This window comes from Lolium perenne, chromosome 1, assembly GCF_019359855.2.
Source record: "Lolium perenne isolate Kyuss_39 chromosome 1, Kyuss_2.0, whole genome shotgun sequence".
NCBI lineage: Eukaryota > Viridiplantae > Streptophyta > Magnoliopsida > Poales > Poaceae > Lolium > Lolium perenne.
This window is the reverse complement of record NC_067244.2, coordinates 224,690,884-224,712,703: the sequence shown is the minus strand read 5'-3', so window position 1 is coordinate 224,712,703 and position 21,820 is coordinate 224,690,884. Positions and strand designations below refer to the sequence as shown.

The following is a 21,820-nucleotide window of genomic DNA, read 5'->3' as shown; positions in this document are numbered from 1 at the left end:
AGGAAGTTTTCAAGGATCAAGAGAGGAGTATGATGCAACATGATCAAGGAGAGTGAAAGCTCTAAGCTTGGGGATGCCCCGGTGGTTCACCCCTGCATATATTAAGAAGACTCAAGCATCTAAGCTTGGGGATGCCCAAGGCATCCCCTTCTTCATCGACAACATTATCAGGTTCCTCCCCTGAAACTATATTTTTATTCCATCACATCTTATGTGCTTTTTCTTGGAGCGTCGGTTTGTTTTTGTTTTTTGTTTTGTTTGAATAAAGTGGATCCTAGCATTCACTTTATGGGAGAGAGACACGCTCCGCTGTAGCATATGGACAAGTATGTCCTTGGTTTCTACTCATAGTATTCATGGCGAAGTTTCTCCTTCGTTAAATTGTTATATGGTTGGAATTGGAAAATGATACATGTAGTAATTGCTATAAATGTCTTGGGTAATGTGATACTTGGCAATTGTTGTGCTCATGATTAAGCTCTTGCATCATATGCTTTGCACCCATTAATGAAGAAATACATAGAGCATGCTAAAATTTGGTTTGCATATTTGGTTTCTCTAAGGTCTAGATAATTTCTAGTATTGAGTTTGAACAACAAGGAAGACGGTGTAGAGTCTTATAATGTTTTCAATATGTCTCTTATGTGAGTTTTGCTGCACCAGTTCATCCTTGTGTTTGTTTCAAATAAGCCTTGCTAGCCTAAACCTTGTATCGAGAGGGAATACTTCTCATGCATCCAAAATACTTGAGCCAACCACTATGCCATTTGTGTCCACCATACCTACCTACTACATGGTATTTCTCCGCCATTCCAAAGTAAATTGCTTGAGTGCTACCTTTAAAATTCCATCATTCACCTTTGCAATATATAGCTCATGGGACAAATAGCTTAAAAACTATTGTGGTATTGAATATGTAATTATGCACTTTATCTCTTATTAAGTTGCTTGTTGTGCGATAACCACGTTTACTGGGGACGCCATCAACTATTCGTTGTTGAATTTCATGTGAGTTGCTATGCATGTCCGTCTTGTTTGAAGTAAGAGCGATCTACCACCTTATGGTTGAGCATGCATATTGTTAGAGAAGAACATTGGGCCGCTAACTAAAGCCATGATCCATGGTGGAAGTTTCAGTTTTGGACAAATATCCTCAATCTCAAATGAGAAAATTATTAATTGTTGTTACATGCTTATGCATAAAAGAGGAGTCCATTATCTGTTGTCTATGTTGTCCCGGTATGGATGTCTAAGTTGAAGAATAATCAATAGCGAGAAATCCAATGCGAGCTTTCTCCTTAGACCTTTGTACAGGCGGCATAGAGGTACCCCTTTGTGACACTTGGTTAAAACAAAGGCATTGTGATGATCCGGTAGGTCCAAGCTAATTAGGACAAGGTGCGGGCACTATTAGTACACTATGCATGAGGCTTGCAACTTATAAGATATAATTTACATGATGCATATGCTTTATTACTACCGTTGACAAAATTGTTTCATGTTTTCAAAATCAAAGCTCTAGCACAAATATAGCAATCAATGCTTTTCCTCTATAGAGGACCATTCTTTTACTTTCAATGTTGAGTCAGTTCACCTATTTCTCTCCACCTCAAGAAGCAAACATTTGTGTGAACTGTGCATTGATTCCTACATACTTGCTTATTGCACTTATTATATTACTCTATGTTGACAATATCCATGAGATATACATGTTACAAGTTGAAAGCAACCGCTGAAACTTAATCTTCTTTTGTGTTGCTTCAATGCTTTTACTTTGAATTATTGCTTTATGAGTTAACTCTTATGCAAGACTTATTGATGCTTGTCTTGAAGTGCTATTCATGAAAAGTCTTTGCTTTATGATTCACTTGTTTACTCATGTCATATACATTGTTTTGATCGCTGCATTCACTACATATGCTTTACAAATAGTATGATCAAGATTATGATGGCATGTCACTCCAGAAATTATCTGTGTTATCGTTTTACCTGCTCGGGACGAGCAGAACTAAGCTTGGGGATGCTGATACGTCTCCAACGTATCGATAATTTCTTATGTTCCATGCCACATTATTGATGTTATCTACATGTTTTATGCACACTTTATGTCATATTCGTGCATTTTCTGGAACTAACCTATTAACAAGATGCCGAAGTGCCGCTTCTTTGTTCTGCTGTTTTTGGTTTCAGAAATCCTAGTAACGAAATATTCTCGGAATTGGACGAAATCAACGCCCAGGGTCCTATTTTGCCACGAAGCTTCCAGAAGACCGAAGAGTCAACGAAGTGTGGCCACGAGGCGGCCAAACCCTAGGGCGGCGCGACCTGCCCCTTGGCCGCGCGGCCCTATGGTCTGGGCCCCTCGCGCCGCCTCTTGACTTGCCCTTCCGCCTACTTAAAGCCTCCGTGACGAAAACCCCAGTACCGAGAGCCACGATACGGAAAACCTTACTGAGACGCCGCCGCCGCCGATCCCATCTCGGGGGATCCAGGAGATCGCCTCCGGCACCCTGCCGGAGAGGGGAATCATCTCCCGGAGGACTCTACACCGCCATGGTCGCCTCCGGTGTGATGTGTGAGTAGTCTACCCCTGGACTATGGGTCCATAGCAGTAGCTAGATGGTTGTCTTCTCCCCATTGTGCTATCATTGTCGGATCTTGTGAGCTGCCTAACATGATCAAGATCATCTATCTGTAATTCTATATGTTGCGTTTGCTGGGATCCGATGAATAGAGAATACTTGTTATGTTGATTATCAAAGTTATATCTACGTGTTGTTTATGATCTTGCATGCTTTCCGTTACTAGTAGATGCTCTGGCCAAGTAGATGCTTGTAACTCCAAGAGGGAGTACTTATGCTCGATAGTGGGTTCATGCCTGCATTGACACCTGGGACAGTGACAGAAAGTTCTAAGGTTGTGTTGTGCTGTTGCCACTAGGGATAAAACATTGATGCTATGTCTAAGGATGTAGTTGTTGATTACATTACGCACCATACTTAATGCAATTGTCTGTTGCTTTGCAACTTAATACTGGAGGGGGTTCAGATGATAACCTGAAGGTGGACTTTTTAGGCATAGATGCAGTTGGATGGCGGTCTATGTACTTTGTCGTAATGCCCAATTAAATCTCACTATACTCATCATGATATGTATGTGCATGGTCATGCCCTCTTTATTTGTCAATTGCCCAACTGTATTTTGTTCACCCAACATGTTGTTTGTCTTATGGGAGAGACACCTCTAGTGAACTGTGGACCCCGGTCCAATTCTCTTTACTGAAATACAATCTACTGCAATATCTTGTTTTCTTTTTCGCAAACAATCATCTTCCACACAATACGGTTAATCCTTTGTTACAGCAAGCCGGTGAGATTGACAACCTCACTGTTTCGTTGGGGCAAAGTACTTTGGTTGTGTTGTGCAGGTTCCACGTTGGCGCCGGAATCCCTGGTGTTGCGCCGCACTACATCCCGCCGCCATCAACCTTCAACGTGCTTCTTGGCTCCTCCTGGTTCGATAAACCTTGGTTTCTTTCTGAGGGAAAACTTGCTGCTATGCGCATCATACCTTCCTCTTGGGGTTCCCAACGAACGTGTGAATTACACGCCATCAGTGCCCAGTTGCCTTGTGCGGGTGGCCAGAACCTTCTCTGGTACTTGAAGGGCTGGAGGGTCGACCGGCAATTCTTGGAAGACCATAGTGTCTTTGGACACAGACTTTTTCAGTTGAGAAACATGGATAACTGGGTGTATCATACTTGTCTCCGGAAGCTTAAGTTTATAGGCCACCTCCCCCACTCTCTGCTCAATTTGGTAAGGTCCATAGAATCTGAAAGAAAGTTTGTAGTTCGAGCGATGCTCCACGAAAGATTGAAGGTACGGCTGTAACTTCAAATAGACCCAGTCACCAACCTCAAAAGTTCGCTCGGTTCTCCCCTTATCAGCCTGGGCTTTCATACGCTGCTGCATCCTTTCCAAATGAAGCTGTAACAGTTTTGTCATCAAAGCTCTCTCCCTTAGCCATTCTTCCATGTTAGGCAAGGCACAAGCTTCAACCCGATCAATTCCAAGGACTCTGGGGCTATGTCCATATAACACTTCAAAAGGGGTTTTATGCAAGCTTGAGTGGTAGCTCGTGTTATACCAAAACTCTGCAAGATGTAACCATTGCGCCCACTTTGTTTGACAGGAGTGCACATAACATCTCAGGTACCCTTCCATACATTGGTTCACCCGTTCAGTTTGGCCATCTGACTGAGGATGATGAGCAGAACTCATGTTAAGTTGTGTGTCGGACTGTTTGAAGAGCTCTTTCCAGACCTTACTAGTAAAGACTGGATCACGGTTTGACACAATAGCTTTAGGAAAACTGTGTAACTTGAAGATATTTTGCATGTATGCATTGGCCACTGACAAGGCAGTATAAGGGTGGGACAAGGGCACAAAATGTGCATACCTGGAAAACTTGTCAACAACTACCATAATGTAGTTAAAACCTGCTGATCTTGGTAGTCCATCCACAAAATCCATGGTGATGATCTCCCAGGCTCCACTAGGCGTTGGCAAAGGTTGCAAGAGGCCTGGGTAAGCAACTCGTTCAGTTTTGGCTTGTTGACAAACAGAACACTGAGAAACCCAAGTCTTAACGAAAGTTTTCAGACCCGGCCAGGCAAACAACTTTTTAATTCTGTGGTAAGTAACATAGAATCCAGAATGTCCCCCCACAACACCATCATGCAAAGCTCGAGTGATCTTGGCTTGGAGGCTGGTGGAATTACCTAGCCATATTCTTTCCTTGTATCTAATCAAACCATCCTTGAGGGAAAAACTATCGAAGGGTGATTGGATTGTCAATTTGGCTAACAGTTTTTGAGCTTTCTCATCTTGCAAATAGCTAGCTGCCACTTCCTCCAGCCACACAGGTGTGCTCTGCGACATTGCCATGAATTGGTCATCACCAAATGTCGGGTTGCGAGACAAAGCATCGGCCACCCTATTATCCAACCCTTTGTTATAGACTATCTTGAATTGCAAGCCTAACAGTTTAGTCAAAGCCTTGTGTTGCCATGGCGTGGATAACCGTTGTTCAGTTAGATTCACCAAGCTTCTTTGATCAGTTTTGATAAGGAATTCTCCATGCTGAAGATAAGGTCTCCATTTAATTATCCACAGCCAACAGAATGGCCAAACATTCTTTTTCATACGTTGAGAACGCACGCTGTCTCGGGCCTAGCGCTTTACTTAAGAATGCCAGTGGGTGACCTTCCTGCATCAACACTGCCCCTATACCCCTGTCACAAGCATCAGTCTCAATAGTGAATTTCTTGTGGAAATCTGGGAGAGCCAGCACTGGAGTTGATGTCAAGGCAGCTTTCAAAGCCTGAAAGGAAGACTCGTGCTCCGATGTCCAAATAAACTGAACCCCTTTTTTGAGTAATTCAGTCAATACATTGCTGATAATACCATAGCCACGCACGAATTTCCTGTAGTAGCCCGCCATTCCAAGGAAACTACGGAGTTGTTTGGCGTCCTTAGGGGCTTTCCAATCCACAATAGGTGCAATTTTCTTTGGATCTGTTGTTACGCCCTGTCCATTAATGACATGTCTGATACGTCCAATTTACATCACTATTTTATATCATAATTTGCTGTTATTCATTGATATATTTCATATTGGGACACAATACTTATGTTATTTCATCTATTTTGCATGTTTCATCATTATTGGAGGATCAAGCACCGGAGCCAGGATTCTGCTGGAAAAAGCACCGTCAGAACGCAATATTTCGGAAGATCAACTGTGGAAGGAAATTATACCAAAAATCCTATTTTCCAAGATGACGAAGGAAGCCAGAAGGAGGAGCCAGGAGGAGCCAGGGTGGGCCCACACCCTAGGGCGGCGCGGCCCATGCCCTGGCCGCGCCGCCATGTGGTTTGGGGGGCCCACGACCCCTTTCGCCTCCTTTTCTTCGCGAAATCCTTCGTCCCGAAAACCTAAGCCACAGAGGGTACCTCGCGAAGAGTTACAGCCGCCTCTGCAGGCGGAGAACACCAGAGAGAAAGATCTCTCCGGCGGGCGAGGAATCCGGGGAAATTCCCTCCCGGAGGGGGAAATCGACGCCATCGTCACCGTCATCGAGCTGGACATCATCTCCATCACCATCATCATCATCTCCACCATCATCACCGCCATCTCCACCGCAGCACCACGTCACCGCTGTAGCAATTTGGGTTTGATCTTGATTGTTTGATAGGGGAAACTCTCCCGGTATCTATTTCTACTTGTTGTTGATGCTATTGAGTGAAACCATTGAACCAAGGTTTATGTTCAGATTGTTATTCATTATCATATCACCTCTGATCATGTTCCATATGATGTCTTGTGAGTAGTTCGTTTAGTTCTTGAGGACATGGGTGAAGTCTAAATGTTAGTAGTGAACTATGGTTGAGTAATATTCAATGGTATGATATTTAAGTTGTGGTGTTATTCTTCTAGTGGTGTCATGTGAACGTCGACTACATGACACTTCACCATTTATGGGCCTAGGGGAATGTATCTTGTACTCGTTTGCCAATTGCGGGGTTGCCGGAGTGACAGAAACCTAAACCCCCGTTGGTATATCGATGCAGGAGGGATCGCAGGATCTCAGAGTTTAAGGCTGTGGTTAGATTTATTCTTAATTACTTTCTTGTAGTTGCGGATGCTTGCAAGGGGTATAATCACAAGTATGTATTAGTCATAGGAAGGGCGGTACATTAGCATAGGTTCACCCACACAACACTTATCATAACAATGAAGATTATTTAACCGTATGTAGCGAAAGCACTAGACTAAAATCCCGTGTGTCCTCGAGAACGTTTGGTCATTATAAGTAAACAAACCGGCTTGTCCTTTGTGCTAAAAAGGATTGGGCCACTCGCTGCAATTATTACTCTCGCACTTTACTTACTCGTACTTTATTCAACTGTTACATCAAAACCCCCTGAATACTTGTCTGTGAGCATTTACAGTGAATCCTTCATCGAAACTGCTTGTCAACACCTTCTGCTCCTCGTTGGGATCGACATTCTTACTTATCGAAGATACTACGATACACCCCTATACTTGTGGGTCATCAAGACTATTTTCTAAGGCGCCGTTGTCGGGAGTGAAGCGCTATTGGTAAGTGGAATTGGTAAGGAAAACCTGTGCTGATTTTATTTCTGCCTGCTGCTATAAGTCATTATGGAGAGATCTTCTCTTCAATTTTTATTTGGGAAATCTACTACTACTGCAACGGTAGTGGATGAGGCGCCAGGTGAGGAAGTAATACCATATAAAATACCTATAAAAATTATTGAACGTGTTATGGATAACCGCTATGAAGGGGATGGAACTGTCCATCCTGGTGATCATTTACTGTTTTTGCATGAATTATGCGGGTTATTCAAATGTGCAGGTATTGCTATGGATGAAGTGAGGAAGAAACTATTCTCTTTATCGCTGTCTTGTAAGGCGGCGCATTGGTATAAATTACTGGATAATGGGGATTCTCTTGAATGGAATGATATTGTGCCCCGGTTTTATTCTAAGTTCTATCCTCCAAGTGAAATTCACAAGGATCGGAATCGCATATATAATTTTTGGCCTCATGATGGAGAGAGTATTGCCCAAGCTTGGGGGAGATTGAAGTCTTTAATGCTCAAATGCCCCATTCATGAGCTTCCTGGTAATATTATTATTGATAATTTCTATGCAAGACTTTCTTTTCAAGACAAGACCTTGCTGGATACTTCTTGTTCTGGATCATTTACACGCAACAAAGAAGAGTTTAAAAGGGACCTTCTTGATCGGATCCAAGAAAATACTGAAGGTTGGGAGAACGACAAGGATAGAGAATCAGGTATAATTTATGATTATAAATGCATTGAAGCTTTTATGGATACTGATAAATTTCGTAATATGAGTGCTACATATGGTCTTGATTCTCAAGTTGCTGCAAATCTTTATAAAGCTTTTGCCTCTCATTATGAATTGCCAAAGAAGAATTTTGATAAGTATCATGAACCGTATAAAGATAAAATTGATTCGTCTATTAATAAATGTGTTGTAGTTGAAACTGCTGATCATATTATTCCTGAAGCTTATATTGAAAAAACTCCTTTCCCTGCTAAAATGAAGGAGTACTCTGTTATAAATAGTGCGGTTCATAAAAGTGAAAAGAAACCTGTAGAACCTGAAGAACAAATAAAAGTTGAACTCTTTGTTGCAATAATTAAAGATCTTGTGACTGAAAATGTGGAGGATGGTCATATTATTTTCTGTGAAGATGCTTCTAATATTATTTCACATCCTAATAAACCCAAACAAGCTAGTGTTCCTATGCTATCTGTTAGAATTGGTGATCATTGCTATTATGGATTATGTGATATTGGTGCAAGTGTTAGTGCTATTCCGTATGAGCTTTACACGGAGATTATGCACGAAATTGATTCTTGTGAACTTGAAGATATTGATGTGGTTATTCAGCTGGCTAATAGAGAAACTATTTCTCCAATTGGTATTGTTCGAGATGTGGAAGTTTTATGCGGTAAGATTACATCTCCTCGACTTTTTGGTACTTGGTTCTGCTGCTAGTGATTATTGTCCTATTATCTTTGGTAGACCTTTTCTAAATACTTGTGGAGCTATTATAGATTGTAAGAAAGAGAAAATTTTGACTAAATTTGCTGGTGATCTTATGAGTTTAACTTCTCTAAATTTACTAAAACTCCTTATAAAGCTGATTTGCCTAGTAATGATTTTAAAATGGAGCAATGTGCATCTATTGTTCTTGTTCCTAACAATCCTTTGCAGCAACATTTGGAGGATAGCGAGAGTGAAGTTTTTAGGAAAGAAAGAGATGAGCTTGAGGAAATTTTTCTTCGCCAACCTATTCTCAAGCATGATTTACCGGTGGAAGATTTGGGTACAACACCTCCACCAAAGGAAGATCCTGTTTTTGATTTAAAGCCTTTGCCTGATAATCTTAAATATGCTCATATTGATGATAAGAAAGTATATCCTGTTATTATTAGTTCTAAGCTTTCAGGGATTGAGGAAGAGAGGTTATTGGAAATATTGAAGAAACACCGAGGAGCTATTGGCTATACTCTTGATGATTTGAAAGGGATTTCTCCTTCTATTTGCCAACATGCTATTAATATGGAAGATGATGCAAAGCCTGTTGTTGAACATCAGCGTCGTCTAATTCCGAAGATGAAGGAAGGGGTAAGGAATGAGGTATTACGACTTCTTGAAGCTGGTATTATATATCCTATTGCTGATAGTAGATGAGTTAGTCCTGTGCATTGCGTTCCCAAGAAAGGAGGAATGACTGTTGTGCCTAATGATAATGATGAGCTTATCCCTCAAAGAGTAGTTGTAGGGTATAGAATGTGCATTGATTTTCGAAAAGTTAATAAAGTTACTAAGAAAGATCATTACCCTTTACCATTTATTGATCAAATGCTAGAAAGATTGTCTAAAAACACTCATTTTTGTTTTCTTGATGGTTATTCTGGGTTTTCACAAATTGCTGTTAAAGCTAAAGATCAAGAGAAAACGACTTTTACTTGTCCCTATGGAACTTATGCTTATAGACGCATGCCTTTTGGTTTATGTAATGCTCCTGCTACTTTTCAAAGATGCATGTCTGCTATTTTTCATGGTTTTTGTGAAAGTATTGTAGAGGTATTCATGGATGATTTTTCCATCTATGGGAATTCTTTTGATAGTTGCTTGCGAAACCTTGATAAAGTTTTGCAGAGATGTGAAGAAACTAACCTTGTTCTTAATTGGGAGAAATGCCACTTTATGGTTAATGAAGGAATTGTATTGGGACATAAAATTTCCGAGAGAGGTATTGAAGTTGATAGAGCTAAAGTTGAAGCAATTGAGAAGATGCCCTATCCTAGGGATGTTAAAGGTATTCGTAGTGTTCTTGGTCATGCTGGGTTTTATAGGAGATTTATTAAAGATTTCTCCAAGATTTCAAAGCCTCTTACTAATCTTCTTCAAAAAGATGTACCATTTGTTTTTGATGATGATTGTAAGGAAGCTTTTGAAACTCTTAAGAAAGCCTTAACAACTGCTCCTATAGTTGAACCTCCTGATTGGAACTTACCCTTTGAGATTATGTGTGATGCTAGTGATTTTGCTGTAGGCGCTGTTCTTGGACAGCGAGTAGATAAAAAGCTGAATGTTATTCATTATGCTAGTAAAACTCTTGATGCTGCTCAAAGAAATTATGCTACAACTGAAAAAGAATTATTAGCTGTAGTCTTTGCTTGCGATAAATTTAGATCTTATATTGTTGATTCAAAAGTTACTATTCATACTGATCATGCTGCAATTAGATACCTTATGACAAAGAAAGATGCTAAGCCAAGGCTTATTAGATGGGTACTTCTTTTGCAAGAATTTGATTTACATATTATAGATAGGAAAGGTGCTGATAATCCAGTTGCTGATAATTTGTCTAGATTGGAAAATATTGTTTATGATCCTGTTCTCAAGTTAATGATAGTTTTCCAAATGAACAATTGGCTGTAATAAAGGTGAGCTCGCGAGACAGTCCTTGGTATGCTGATTATGCTAACTTTATTGTTTCCAAGTACTTGCCTCCAACCTTTTCAGCTCAGCAAAGGAGGAAATTCTTTTATGACTTGAGGCATTATTTCTGGGATGACCCACACTTATATAAAGAAGGAGTGGATGGTATTATGCGAAGATCTGTTCCCGAATATGAACAACAAGAGATATTGAGTAAATGTCATGGTAGTGCTTATGGAGGACATCATGCCGGAGAAAGAACCGTGCAAAAGGTTCTACAATCAGGTTTTTATTGGCCAACTCTCTTCAAGGATGCGAGAAAGTTTATTTTATCTTGTGATGAATGCCAAAGGGTTGGTAATATCTCCAGACGCAATGAAATGCCTATGAATTATACTCTTGTTATTGAACCGTTTGATTGTTGGGGATTTGACTTCATGGGACCTTTTCCGTCTTCAGAAGGTAACACTCACATACTTGTTGTTGTTGATTATGTTACTAAATGGGTGGAAGCTATACCTACAAAAAGTGCTGATGGTGAGACCTCTTTAAGAATGCTTTTGGATATTATTTTTCCTAGATTTGGAGTACCTAGATATATTATGACTGATGGAGGTTCTCATTTTATTCATGGAGGTTTTAGAAAAACCCTTGCTAAGTATGGTATTAATCATAGAATTGCTTCTGCTTATCATCCTCAAACTAGTGGTCAAGTAGAATTATCAAATAGAGAGATTAAATCTATTTTGGGAAAGACTGTTAATAAAACTAGAAAGAATTGGGCTAGTAAATTGAAGGATGCACTATGGGCTTATAGAACTGCTTATAAAAATCCCATGGGAATGTCACCTTATAAAATGGTTTATGGGAAAGCTTGTCATTTACCTTTAGAACTAGAGCACAAAGCTTATTGGGCTGTTAGAGAATTAAATAAAGATCCTAAACTTGCCAGTGATAAGAGGTTGTTGCAATTAAGTTCTCTAGATGAATGGAGAAGTGAAGCTTATGAAAATGCTAAACTCTTTAAAGAGAAAGTTAAAAAATGGCATGATAGAAGGATTATCAAAAGAGAATTTAATATTGGGGATAAAGTCCTATTGTATCGGTCTCGTCTCAGATTCTTTGCAGGGAAATTACTCTCGAAATGGGAAGGACCATATGTTGTCGAGGAGGTGTATCGTTCAGGAGCAATCAAAATTAGCTCTCTCCAAGGCAGTGCTACGCAAGTGGTGAATGGACAAAGACTCAAGCATTATATCTCAGGTGATTCTTATAATGTTGATGTTGATATTATTCAAGTGGAAACACCGGAAGCTTACATCAAAGGGCAAATTGACAGTCCGCCAGAACTCGACTTTGAATAGGTAACAGTACTGGTAATGAAAAGTACGCAATTTACTTTCCGAACAATATATTCGCTGTTTTTGGAAAATATGAAAAATTACGAGTTCGAAACGGAGTGGAAAGGACGCACGAGGGCGTGGCACCATAGGCCGGCGCGGCCTGACCAGGGCCCGCGCCGCCCTATGGTTTGGCCGCCCCGTCGCCCCTTTCCGACTCTGGTTCGATCTGGTACTTTCCGTTTGTCGTGAAATTTTTTGCTATATAATCCCCCGGACCCCTGGAGGTCCGTATATCGTTTTCTCGACGTGTTTTGTTTCGAGCTGTTTCTGCCAGGATTTGCTTCGGATCTAGAGCCATCATGTCTTCGTCGGAAACTCCGAAGGACAGATCCAGCAAGGATGTTGGCAACTTGTACATGGAGGAGCCGAGGATGCACCCCAAGGAGTTGCTGCTCGTTGAAGGAGAACTGCAGGTCAAGGATGTCCAGGGTCCTAAAGGAGAAGGAAGCCTGGAAGACAGGATGGAGAAGCTAGAACAAGAGGTTTTCAAATACAAGAAGATGGCTGAGCGTGAGGTGGATATCTTCCACAGGATTGTGTCTGAACTCATTGCTGAACATGAGAAGGAAACTGCAAAGCTTTGGAGCGACATCCTCTCACTTCACGACACCACCAACAAGCTCCAAGCACAACTCTATGATTTCCAGAATCAGAACTGTGAGTATGAAACAGGTTTAAATACATAAGCCGTGCTGCTAGTTTCAGGATCCCCGAGACCAAGATGTCGTTTCTTGATGGAGAGCCTCTTCCTTGGAAGTTTGATGACGGGAATTCATCACCACCATCTCCGCATGAGTAATTCATCATCGGTATTGGCATCCCCTTGGTTTGTTCCAAGCTTGGGGGAGTGCCGCGGTATCACATTATCACTACCTTTTACTTTTATTGTCAAGTAGTGTCATATCATGAGTAGGGAAGTTATCATATAAGATGGGTTGCAGTTGGAAGTATCTCTCTTTAGTTGGTTGTCTATGTATCCCTTGGTGTGAGTTATCATTATGGAATATTAATGAGAAGTCTTATCATTTACATATTGCACATCTTATTTTAGTTTATAATCTCTACTATATGATTTACCTTGTTGTTAGTATTGGTATCACTTTGGGAGCATTGAATAAATCTATTTGGTTTTGGCAAACTTAGCATTGGTCAATAGCAACAACACTTTGAGGTTTAGTTAGAAAAGAGAAATACATATAGATGTTTCATTGTCTTTCTTTCTTGTTAGCTCATAGCTTATTATTCTGAAGTTAAGATTGTTTGTGCTTACAAGGAAGATGCATGATTGTTTCTATCATATGTATATTTGTTTGTTTCCCTCGACTCTTATGCTTGCTAATTAACCTTGCTAGCCAAAGACCTGTACTGAGAGGGAATACTTCTCGTGCATCCAAACCTTAACCCAAACCTATGTCATTTGTGTCCACCATACCTACCCACTACATGGTATTTTCTGCCATTCCAAGTAAATACTTCATGTGCTACCTTTAAACAATTCAAAACTTAGTATCTCTTATTTGTGTCAATGTTTCATAGCTCATGAGGAAGTATGTGGTGTTTTATCTTTCAATCTTGTTGGGCAACTTCCACCAATGGACTAGTGGCTTCATCCGCTTATCCAATAATTTTGCAAAAAGAGCTGGCAATGGGATTCACAGTCCCAAATTAATTAAACTAAATAGACACTCCTCCATGGTATGTGATTGATGGACGGCACCCGAAGGATTCGGTTAGCCATGGCTTGTGTAAGCAAAGGTTGGGGGGAGTGTCATCATCATAATAAAGCTAAAATAAAAAGGCACTCCTTCATGGTATGAGATTGTTGGCAGGCACCCGAGGATTCGGTTAGCCATGGTTTGTGAAAGAAAGGTTGGAAGGAGTGCCACACAAAATGAAAATAATATGGGAGCCGCTCTTAGGAGGTTGTCTGGCAAGGGGGTTAGAGTACCCGCTACCCGTCGTTGACAACAACAAACACCTCTCAAAATGTTACTTTTATTCTCTTTGTATGATTGCAAAACTGAAAAAGCTCTAGCACATGATTTAATCCCTGCTTCCCTCTGCGAAGGGCCTGTCTTTTACTTTATGTTGAGTCAAGAACCTATTTCCCTCCATCTCAAGCAAGCATTTGAGTAGTTGTGATCAAACCGTTATATTGTGATTTGCTTCATCATGTCTTTTATTCTTCCTTGTTTAGTACAAGTTTTATCTGAATGAATATAGCTTTGCACGTTATCAATGATTATGAAGAGACCATTATGATTGAGTATGCAAGTTGTGCCCTATAAACTTTAACATGAGAGCGCTGCTCAATGAGATAAATATAATCTGTTAATTGTTCTCTGACCAAGAACGAAGTTTGCCATCACCAATTATGATTTCTTATGCACCTTTACTTGTGATTACCTTATACTTGTTTCAAGATGAGTTATAAGAGGTTGTTTACTATAATGTCCTGTGTGAACGAATATGATGCTTCTTGTCCGTATTTTATTTATCGACTCTTCACTCCATAAACATGTGGTCCTGTCTATCGAGCTCAGTTTCGCTTGGGGACAAGCGAAGTCTAAGCTTGGGGGGAGTTGATACGTCCAATTTACATCACTATTTTATATCATAATTTGCTGTTATTCATTGATATATTTCATATTGGGACACAATACTTATGTTATTTCATCTATTTTGCATGTTTCATCATTATTGGAGGATCAAGCACCGGAGCCAGGATTCTGCTGGAAAAAGCACCGTCAGAACGCAATATTTCGGAAGATCAACTGTGGAAGGAAATTATACCAAAAATCCTATTTTTCAAGATGACGAAGGAAGCCAGAAGGAGGAGCCAGGAGGAGCCAGGGTGGGCCCACACCCTAGGGCGGCGCGGCCCATGCCCTGGCCGCGCCGCCATGTGGTTTGGGGGGCCCACGACCCCTTTCGCCTCCTTTTCTTCGCGAAATCCTTCGTCCCGAAAACCTAAGCCACAGAGGGTACCTCGCGAAGAGTTACAGCCGCCTCTGCGGGGCGGAGAACACCAGAGAGAAAAGATCTCTCCGGCGGGCAGGAATCCGCCGGGGAAATTCCCTCCCGGAGGGGGAAATCGACGCCATCGTCACCGTCATCGAGCTGGACATCATCTCCATCACCATCATCATCATCTCCACCATCATCACCGCCATCTCCACCGCAGCACCACGTCACCGCTGTAGCAATTTGGGTTTGATCTTGATTGTTTGATAGGGGAAACTCTCCCGGTATCTATTTCTACTTGTTGTTGATGCTATTGAGTGAAACCATTGAACCAAGGTTTATGTTCAGATTGTTATTCATTATCATATCACCTCTGATCATGTTCCATATGATGTCTTGTGAGTAGTTCGTTTAGTTCTTGAGGACATGGGTGAAGTCTAAATGTTAGTAGTGAACTATGGTTGAGTAATATTCAATGGTATGATATTTAAGTTGTGGTGTTATTCTTATAGTGGTGTCATGTGAACGTCGACTACATGACACTTCACCATTTATGGGCCTAGGGGAATGCATCTTGTACTCGTTTGCCAATTGCGGTGTTGCCGGAGTGACAGAAACCTAAACCCCCGTTGGTATATCGATGCAGGAGGGATCGCATGATCTCAGAGTTTAAGGCTGTGGTTAGATTTATTCTTAATTACTTTCTTGTAGTTCCGGATGCTTGCAAGGGGTATAATCACAAGTATGTATTAGTCCTAGGAAGGGCGGTACATTAGCATAGGTTCACCCACACAACACTTATCATAACAATGAAGATTATTTAACCGTATGTAGCGAAAGCACTAGACTAAAATCCCGTGTGTCCTCGAGAACGTTTGGTCATTATAAGTAAACACCGGCTTGTCCTTTGTGCTAAAAAGGATTGGGCCACTCGCTGCAATTATTACTCTCGCACTTTACTTACTCGTACTTTATTCAACTGTTACATCAAAACCCCCTGAATACTTGTCTGTGAGCATTTACAGTGAATCCTTCATCGAAACTGCTTGTCAACACCTTCTGCTCCTCGTTGGGATCGACATTCTTACTTATCGAAGATACTACGATACACCCCCTATTCTTGTGGGTCATCAATGTCCCAAATACGACACCTCCTTTTGGCCGAAAAAGCATTTGCTCTTTTTCACTTTCAGTTGATTTGCATCCAACATCTGGAACACTTGCCTCACGTGCTGCACATGATCGGACAATGTTTTGCGATAGATAAGGATGCCATCTATGAAAACTATGACAAATTTGCGCAACCCAGGTGCGAGAACTTCATTCATCACACCTTGAAAAGTGGCGGGAGCACCAGTAAGCCCATAAGGCATGACTTTGTATTCGAAATGCCCATGGTGTGTCTGGAATGCCGTTTTGTGCTCATCTTCAGCTGACATACGGATCTGGTGATACCCTGCTCGCAGGTCCAGACTAGTAAACCAATGGGCACCAGTCAACTCATCTAACAGTTCATCGATGACCGGTAGTGGGTATTTATTTTTGACAGTCATTGCATTGAGGCGCCGAAAATCCTGAAAAAGTCTCCATGTGAGATCTTTCTTCTTAACCAATAACGCAGGGGAAGCAAATGGGCTTGAACTATACTGTAACACGCCTTGCTTAATTAATTCTGCCACTTATTTCTCTATCTCATTTTTCTGTAGGGGGTTATACCTGTAGGGCCGCTGTTTCATGGGTGTAGCACCAGGTAATAAAGGAATTTTATGATCACAAGAGCGCTGAGGGGGAAGGCCTGTTGGTTCTTCGAACAACTTAGCAAATTCAGCTATCAGCTGACTCAGGGCTTCTGGTACTATACCATGCTCTTGTTCATCCACTAAACACAACTGAACTAAATACAATAAAGCTTCATTTTCATCCCATTGAGCCAAAAGGTCAGCAGATATAGCATGACAAGAAGATGTGTCAGCTGAAATGCCAAAGATTTGATGTTTGCCAGCCGGTTGCTTCACCTCCATCCATTTAGCCTCCCAATCCACGTGCATGGGACTCTGTGTCTTAAGCCATTCGATCCCTAAGATCAGATCATAGCACTGTATAGGCAAAACCTTGACTGATGTATTAAACTGAGCACCTTGACATGACCACAAACATTCTGGGATATAATGGCTACCAGAGATGATGCCACCATTAGCCACTTTCACCTTCACTGGTACTGGCAGAGGTTGAACACCCTCTAGATGTTTTGCAAGCAGCTCACTGATGAAATTGCCCGAGGATCCTGAATCAATGAGAATGAGGATCTCCCTTCCTTGGATCACACCCTGCAACCTGAAACATGCGTTGTTCTCGGTACCTGACACTGCCTGCTGGGACAAACACAACAATTCTTGGGCAGCATCTGCAACATCATCAACAGCTGTAGTGTAAGAGTCCGGACTGTCTGGGCCTTCTATCATCTCCAGTAACTCCTCCACAATATGTAGTTGGGCTGTCTTAGCACATTGATGATGTTGGCTGAATTTTTTGCCACACTTAAAGCACAAATTCATAGCTCTTCTGTATGCCTTCAACGCTGCCAATTTCTGTGTGGTAGATGTTGCCCTGGCCGCATCAGTACCCCTGCGGTCCTCAGCTTGAACCACTGTCTTAGTGCGATCACGTGAAACCTCAATGCTCTTAGGACTTTGCGCTTTATAGTTGACGCGCTGAAAACCACTTGGTTTAGGAGAGTATTGTACAATGTCCACATCTTCCCCAATTTCTTCCTGCAACAATGCGAGAGAAACGGCAGTATCGAGGTCTTGGGGACATTGAATTAGCACAGTAGCGCGCAAATCATTACGCAAGCCATCGATGAAGCGAGTGGTGAAGAAAGTTGGATCTAGATCAGGCTTGTAAGCAAGCATGTGGTGCATGAGAGTATCGAACCGCTCAATATACTCTGAGACAGTGGTGTGTTGTTTAATGTGAAAAGATAAACGATATATGTGTTCGTACTGACCACGGTCAAATCGTTTGTTTATAGTATCACAAAGCGATTGCCATGATATAGTACCCATTTTATCCTCAGCACTCTGAAACCACAACGCTGCATTTCCAGTAAAATGCATCGTTGCATACTCAACCCAATACTCTGTACTAACAGCATAAACCCTAAAGTACTTCTCGCAAGCGCATGACCAGAGACGTGGGTTTTCTCCATCAAACTTGGGGAATTCAGCTTGTGGAGGTGGATTGGTGCCAGAAATAGGGTGTTTAGGTGCTTCTAACTCAGGAACAGTGATAGTATTTGCAGTAAACGGGACCATAGATAGGCTTTGTTTCGGACCTGTGACCAGGGTGGGCGGTAGAGTGTCGAGGGACTCCACCGCCGCGCCCCGGTTTTGTAGTTCGACGCCGTGGCCGGATTGCCCGGAGTGTGCACCCGAAGATGACGACACTGACGGAGGTAGAACCGTCAGTGGAGACGTGCCCGTGGGCGGTGAGCCCAACGCGCCGACTCCCACTCCCTTTGCTATTGAATCAACTTGGCGGCGAAGATCCCGCACCGCCGTGCCGAGATCGGCCACCTTCGCCTCCATCGCCGGTTTCCACGCCTCCAGAGTGGACTTGATCTCTTCGAGCTCTGGCTGGAACGTGTTGACGGAGCCCTTGATGGACTCAAGCTCGGGCTTGATTGTAGAGAGCGCCGAGTACAACTCCTGCATCTCGGTCGCGCGACGCTCCCCTTCCGCTATGAGCTTGGCCAACGAATCCAGCGTCATAGACATTGTGTCCAGACGTTTAGACGTATCCCACCTCGTTTGTGCCTTTTCTGTTTCCAGTTTGTCTGAGAACAACCGTCGAACAACTTACGAGCGTCGGCTCTGCCTTCGCCCCAAATTCGAAATCCACCTAGCGCAGGCACCCTCGAGAGGGATTTCGTGTTGATCCGCAGGAGATCAACGCCAAATCGCTAAGGATCCGTAGATCATGGACTGAATCGAGGGATTAGAGAAGGATCAGAACAGAACACCGGCAAATCTGATACCAAATGATAAGAACCTTGATGGATGCTACAGAAATTCAAGCTACAGGTTCCAATCAACGACAATAATCTCCAGGATACAAGTAAGGTAGCAGCAGGAGGGAGATTTAGAGAAATCTAGGAAGAAGTAGAAGCAGAGGGAGAGGCTACAGAGATCGTTTTCTTCAGTTCGTGGCTTCAAAAGCAAGCCTCCAGGAAGGTCAACGAGGGACTAAAGTAGGCAGTGCTGTCCTCTTCGGGCGACGTGGCGAGGGCGAGGAGGACCGTTGGATCACGCCGTCCAGTCCGGTCCACTGAATCGGGCGGCCATCCTTCGCTCTCTCTTGGATCTCCTGAGACGGTCCACCTCTTCGCTGGTCCCACTCTTCAGTGTCTCGATCTCCTTCATTTTGAGTTCTTTTGTGGTACCCCAAATTAAATAACAGCCCTTCATTCGCGTCCATTCAATGGCTAAAAATGTTTCATACCACTGTCTAGAACCAGCCAGGTATGTTACATACCGACGCCAATTTTCGCATGTCAGGATAAAAAACCGTAGACAGGCCTGGCCCAATCGAGCTGAACCAAACACTAGTCCAGGCCCAACATCTGCCGATCGCAGTGGGTAAGGTGAGGCTCGTATCCCTCTCCGATGGAGAGGTGCCGCCGCCGCCGATCTCTCTCCGTCCCCAATTCCGGTGCCTCCGCCCTCGCACCCTCCAGCCAGCACAATGGCGTGATGTAGACCTACCCCCGTCCACGGCCCCTTCTCCAATACTCTCCCGGCGGCGGCGGCCTTGGCCCTTGGCCTCGGCGTGTCATTCAACGCGTGGCACGGCGGCAACAGGAAAATATACAAGCGCTATAAGAGAAGCCCACAGTAAGCTCGTGCCGTCTCAAACGGCGCGGCCGGTGTTGGTTGGCGGTCCTGAATCCCGATGGTGGTCGGCGACGAGGTTCCTGCATGGGGGGTCATCAGGAAGGTGAACTGCGCAACGTGGATACGGCGTAGGGGCAGCGGTGCTAACCATCTCCTCGTGTTGTACGGCCGCTGCGGCATGGCCACGTCCCCTCTCATCCTCGACCTCTCCGCGTTTAACGTTAGGGCTTGCGCGCTTGCCTACGAACCCTGGTGAGCGGTCGTCCCCGTCCCCCGGTGCCTACTGCTACGTGTGACCAGGTCTCTGATCGTGTGCTTTATTTGCAGTTGTGTGTCGCAATGGGCGAGGATGAAGACGACACGCCCCGCGCCGTCCCTGTGCACCCGTCAGCAACAAGTTCGTCTGCGCCACCGTCAAAGGCTGCAGGTCAGTGCTCGTTGTTCTTGTGCATGCTTTGCTCTGCTTTATGCGACTGACTGCAAATCATTTGGAAATTGTGCTTCATGCCTTCACTACTACTGAGAGTACAATCAGTATGAGAGCATAGACATTCTGCAGACTTGCATTCATTTATGTATGTATGCGGTTGCCTGCAAACATTTGAAGTTCTGTTTCACTATACCGAAGGGAATAATCAGCACTAGGAGAGCATACACATTCTTCAGGCTTCTGTTATCAGAAATTGAACCCTTTCATTTTCTCTTCTTGTATATCAATTTCAGTCTATTTGTCCTCTTTCTCAATCTTTATTTAAGCATGAAAACCCTATCTTGATAACACAACATTATATCACACTTGCAGGCTGTTCAACCTGTCTTTGAAGACTTCAGTATCAACCTTATTGCGTGTGGATTCTCCACCTCTCCAATCAGTTGGGCCTCATGGATGTGTTGCATTCAGTACTGACGATGCTAGTTTGCTACTGGTGGTGAGGTATCAGGCCATTCCATCTTCTTTTCTCTGGATGTATTTATAATATTATTACGCACATGACTTTCTTTTTGCTATTGCCTCAGTATCTATCACCTGCGGCTAGTTGTCAAGTCTCTTTTAATTGCGTAGCTTCGACATTCAGTTATGACATATTATACATACCCTGATCTGAATATCATTAGATTCTGAGTAATGACATGTAATATAAGGAATATATGCATCTTTGCTATGCGGAAAACTGAAACAAATTTCATTTGCAAGAATGTTTCTATGGGTTTGTGTGAATATGAGACGTTGAATGACTAGTTTTGCAAGATGGCATTTGGAATGTTGTTGCATCTCATTTCAATAAAAAGGTATACCACTTTGATCTAGAAAAGGAAGTTCTTTTGCTTGTAGTGACAAGTGGTATTTACTGAATGACATAATTGCCGGTATTTGGCACCTCACCGAACTTGTAGAAAGTTCTTTTGTCCATTGGTCTTGGAAACATGTGACTTGTATGGAATTGGTGGATTCATGGTTGAGAAGTTGAGATTGTTAGAACTAAGTATCTAGCTAGCAATACTAAAGCAGGGCCAATTATATTTCTATTTCATGCTCTGTCAAGACACTGCCTGTTATAATTTTTCCATTCGTTGTAAAGTAGGGCCATTTCTTTTCTTGAAATTTTATTTGGAAGGTGTGGAGAACAACATAAGGAAAAAAAGAAAAATATACTGTCCAGTTGCAGCCCAAGATGATTCATACAATTGCATTGCATGTTGCTCTGTTCATAAGAAGGTATTTTGTGTTGAACTTAGGTGTTTATCCCCATGCTGTCATTGTATTTCAGTTTTTGATTGGAGGTGCTTTATACAGCAGAAAAAAGATGGTAAAATAATTGCTATTGATGTTAATGGCGAGGTTTTTGGTCCTCACTATGCTGGTGTTATTTGGAGAAGTGCTTTTCACATAGACTATACTGGTCTTGATAACAACAAAATGTGCCATGTGCCTAGCAGTAGTATCTTCAACTGTGCAAGGTCCACTTCAGATTGAGGTGAAAATGT

General features: G+C 42.5%; 1 protein-coding gene across 1 annotated transcript; it reads right to left on the bottom strand.

Moving 5' to 3' along the window:
• Positions 1-15,751: 15,751 nt before the first annotated feature.
• LOC127327253 (uncharacterized) lies at positions 15,752-19,332 on the bottom strand. Its single transcript, XM_051354031.2, has 2 exons — positions 16,659-19,332; positions 15,752-16,516 (listed from the first exon to the last, which is right to left on the bottom strand). The coding sequence occupies exons 1-2, from the start codon at positions 18,716-18,718 to the stop codon at positions 16,492-16,494; spliced, it is 2,085 nt and encodes a 694-aa protein (XP_051209991.1). The 5' UTR covers positions 18,719-19,332; the 3' UTR covers positions 15,752-16,491.
• Positions 19,333-21,820: the final 2,488 nt, after the last annotated feature.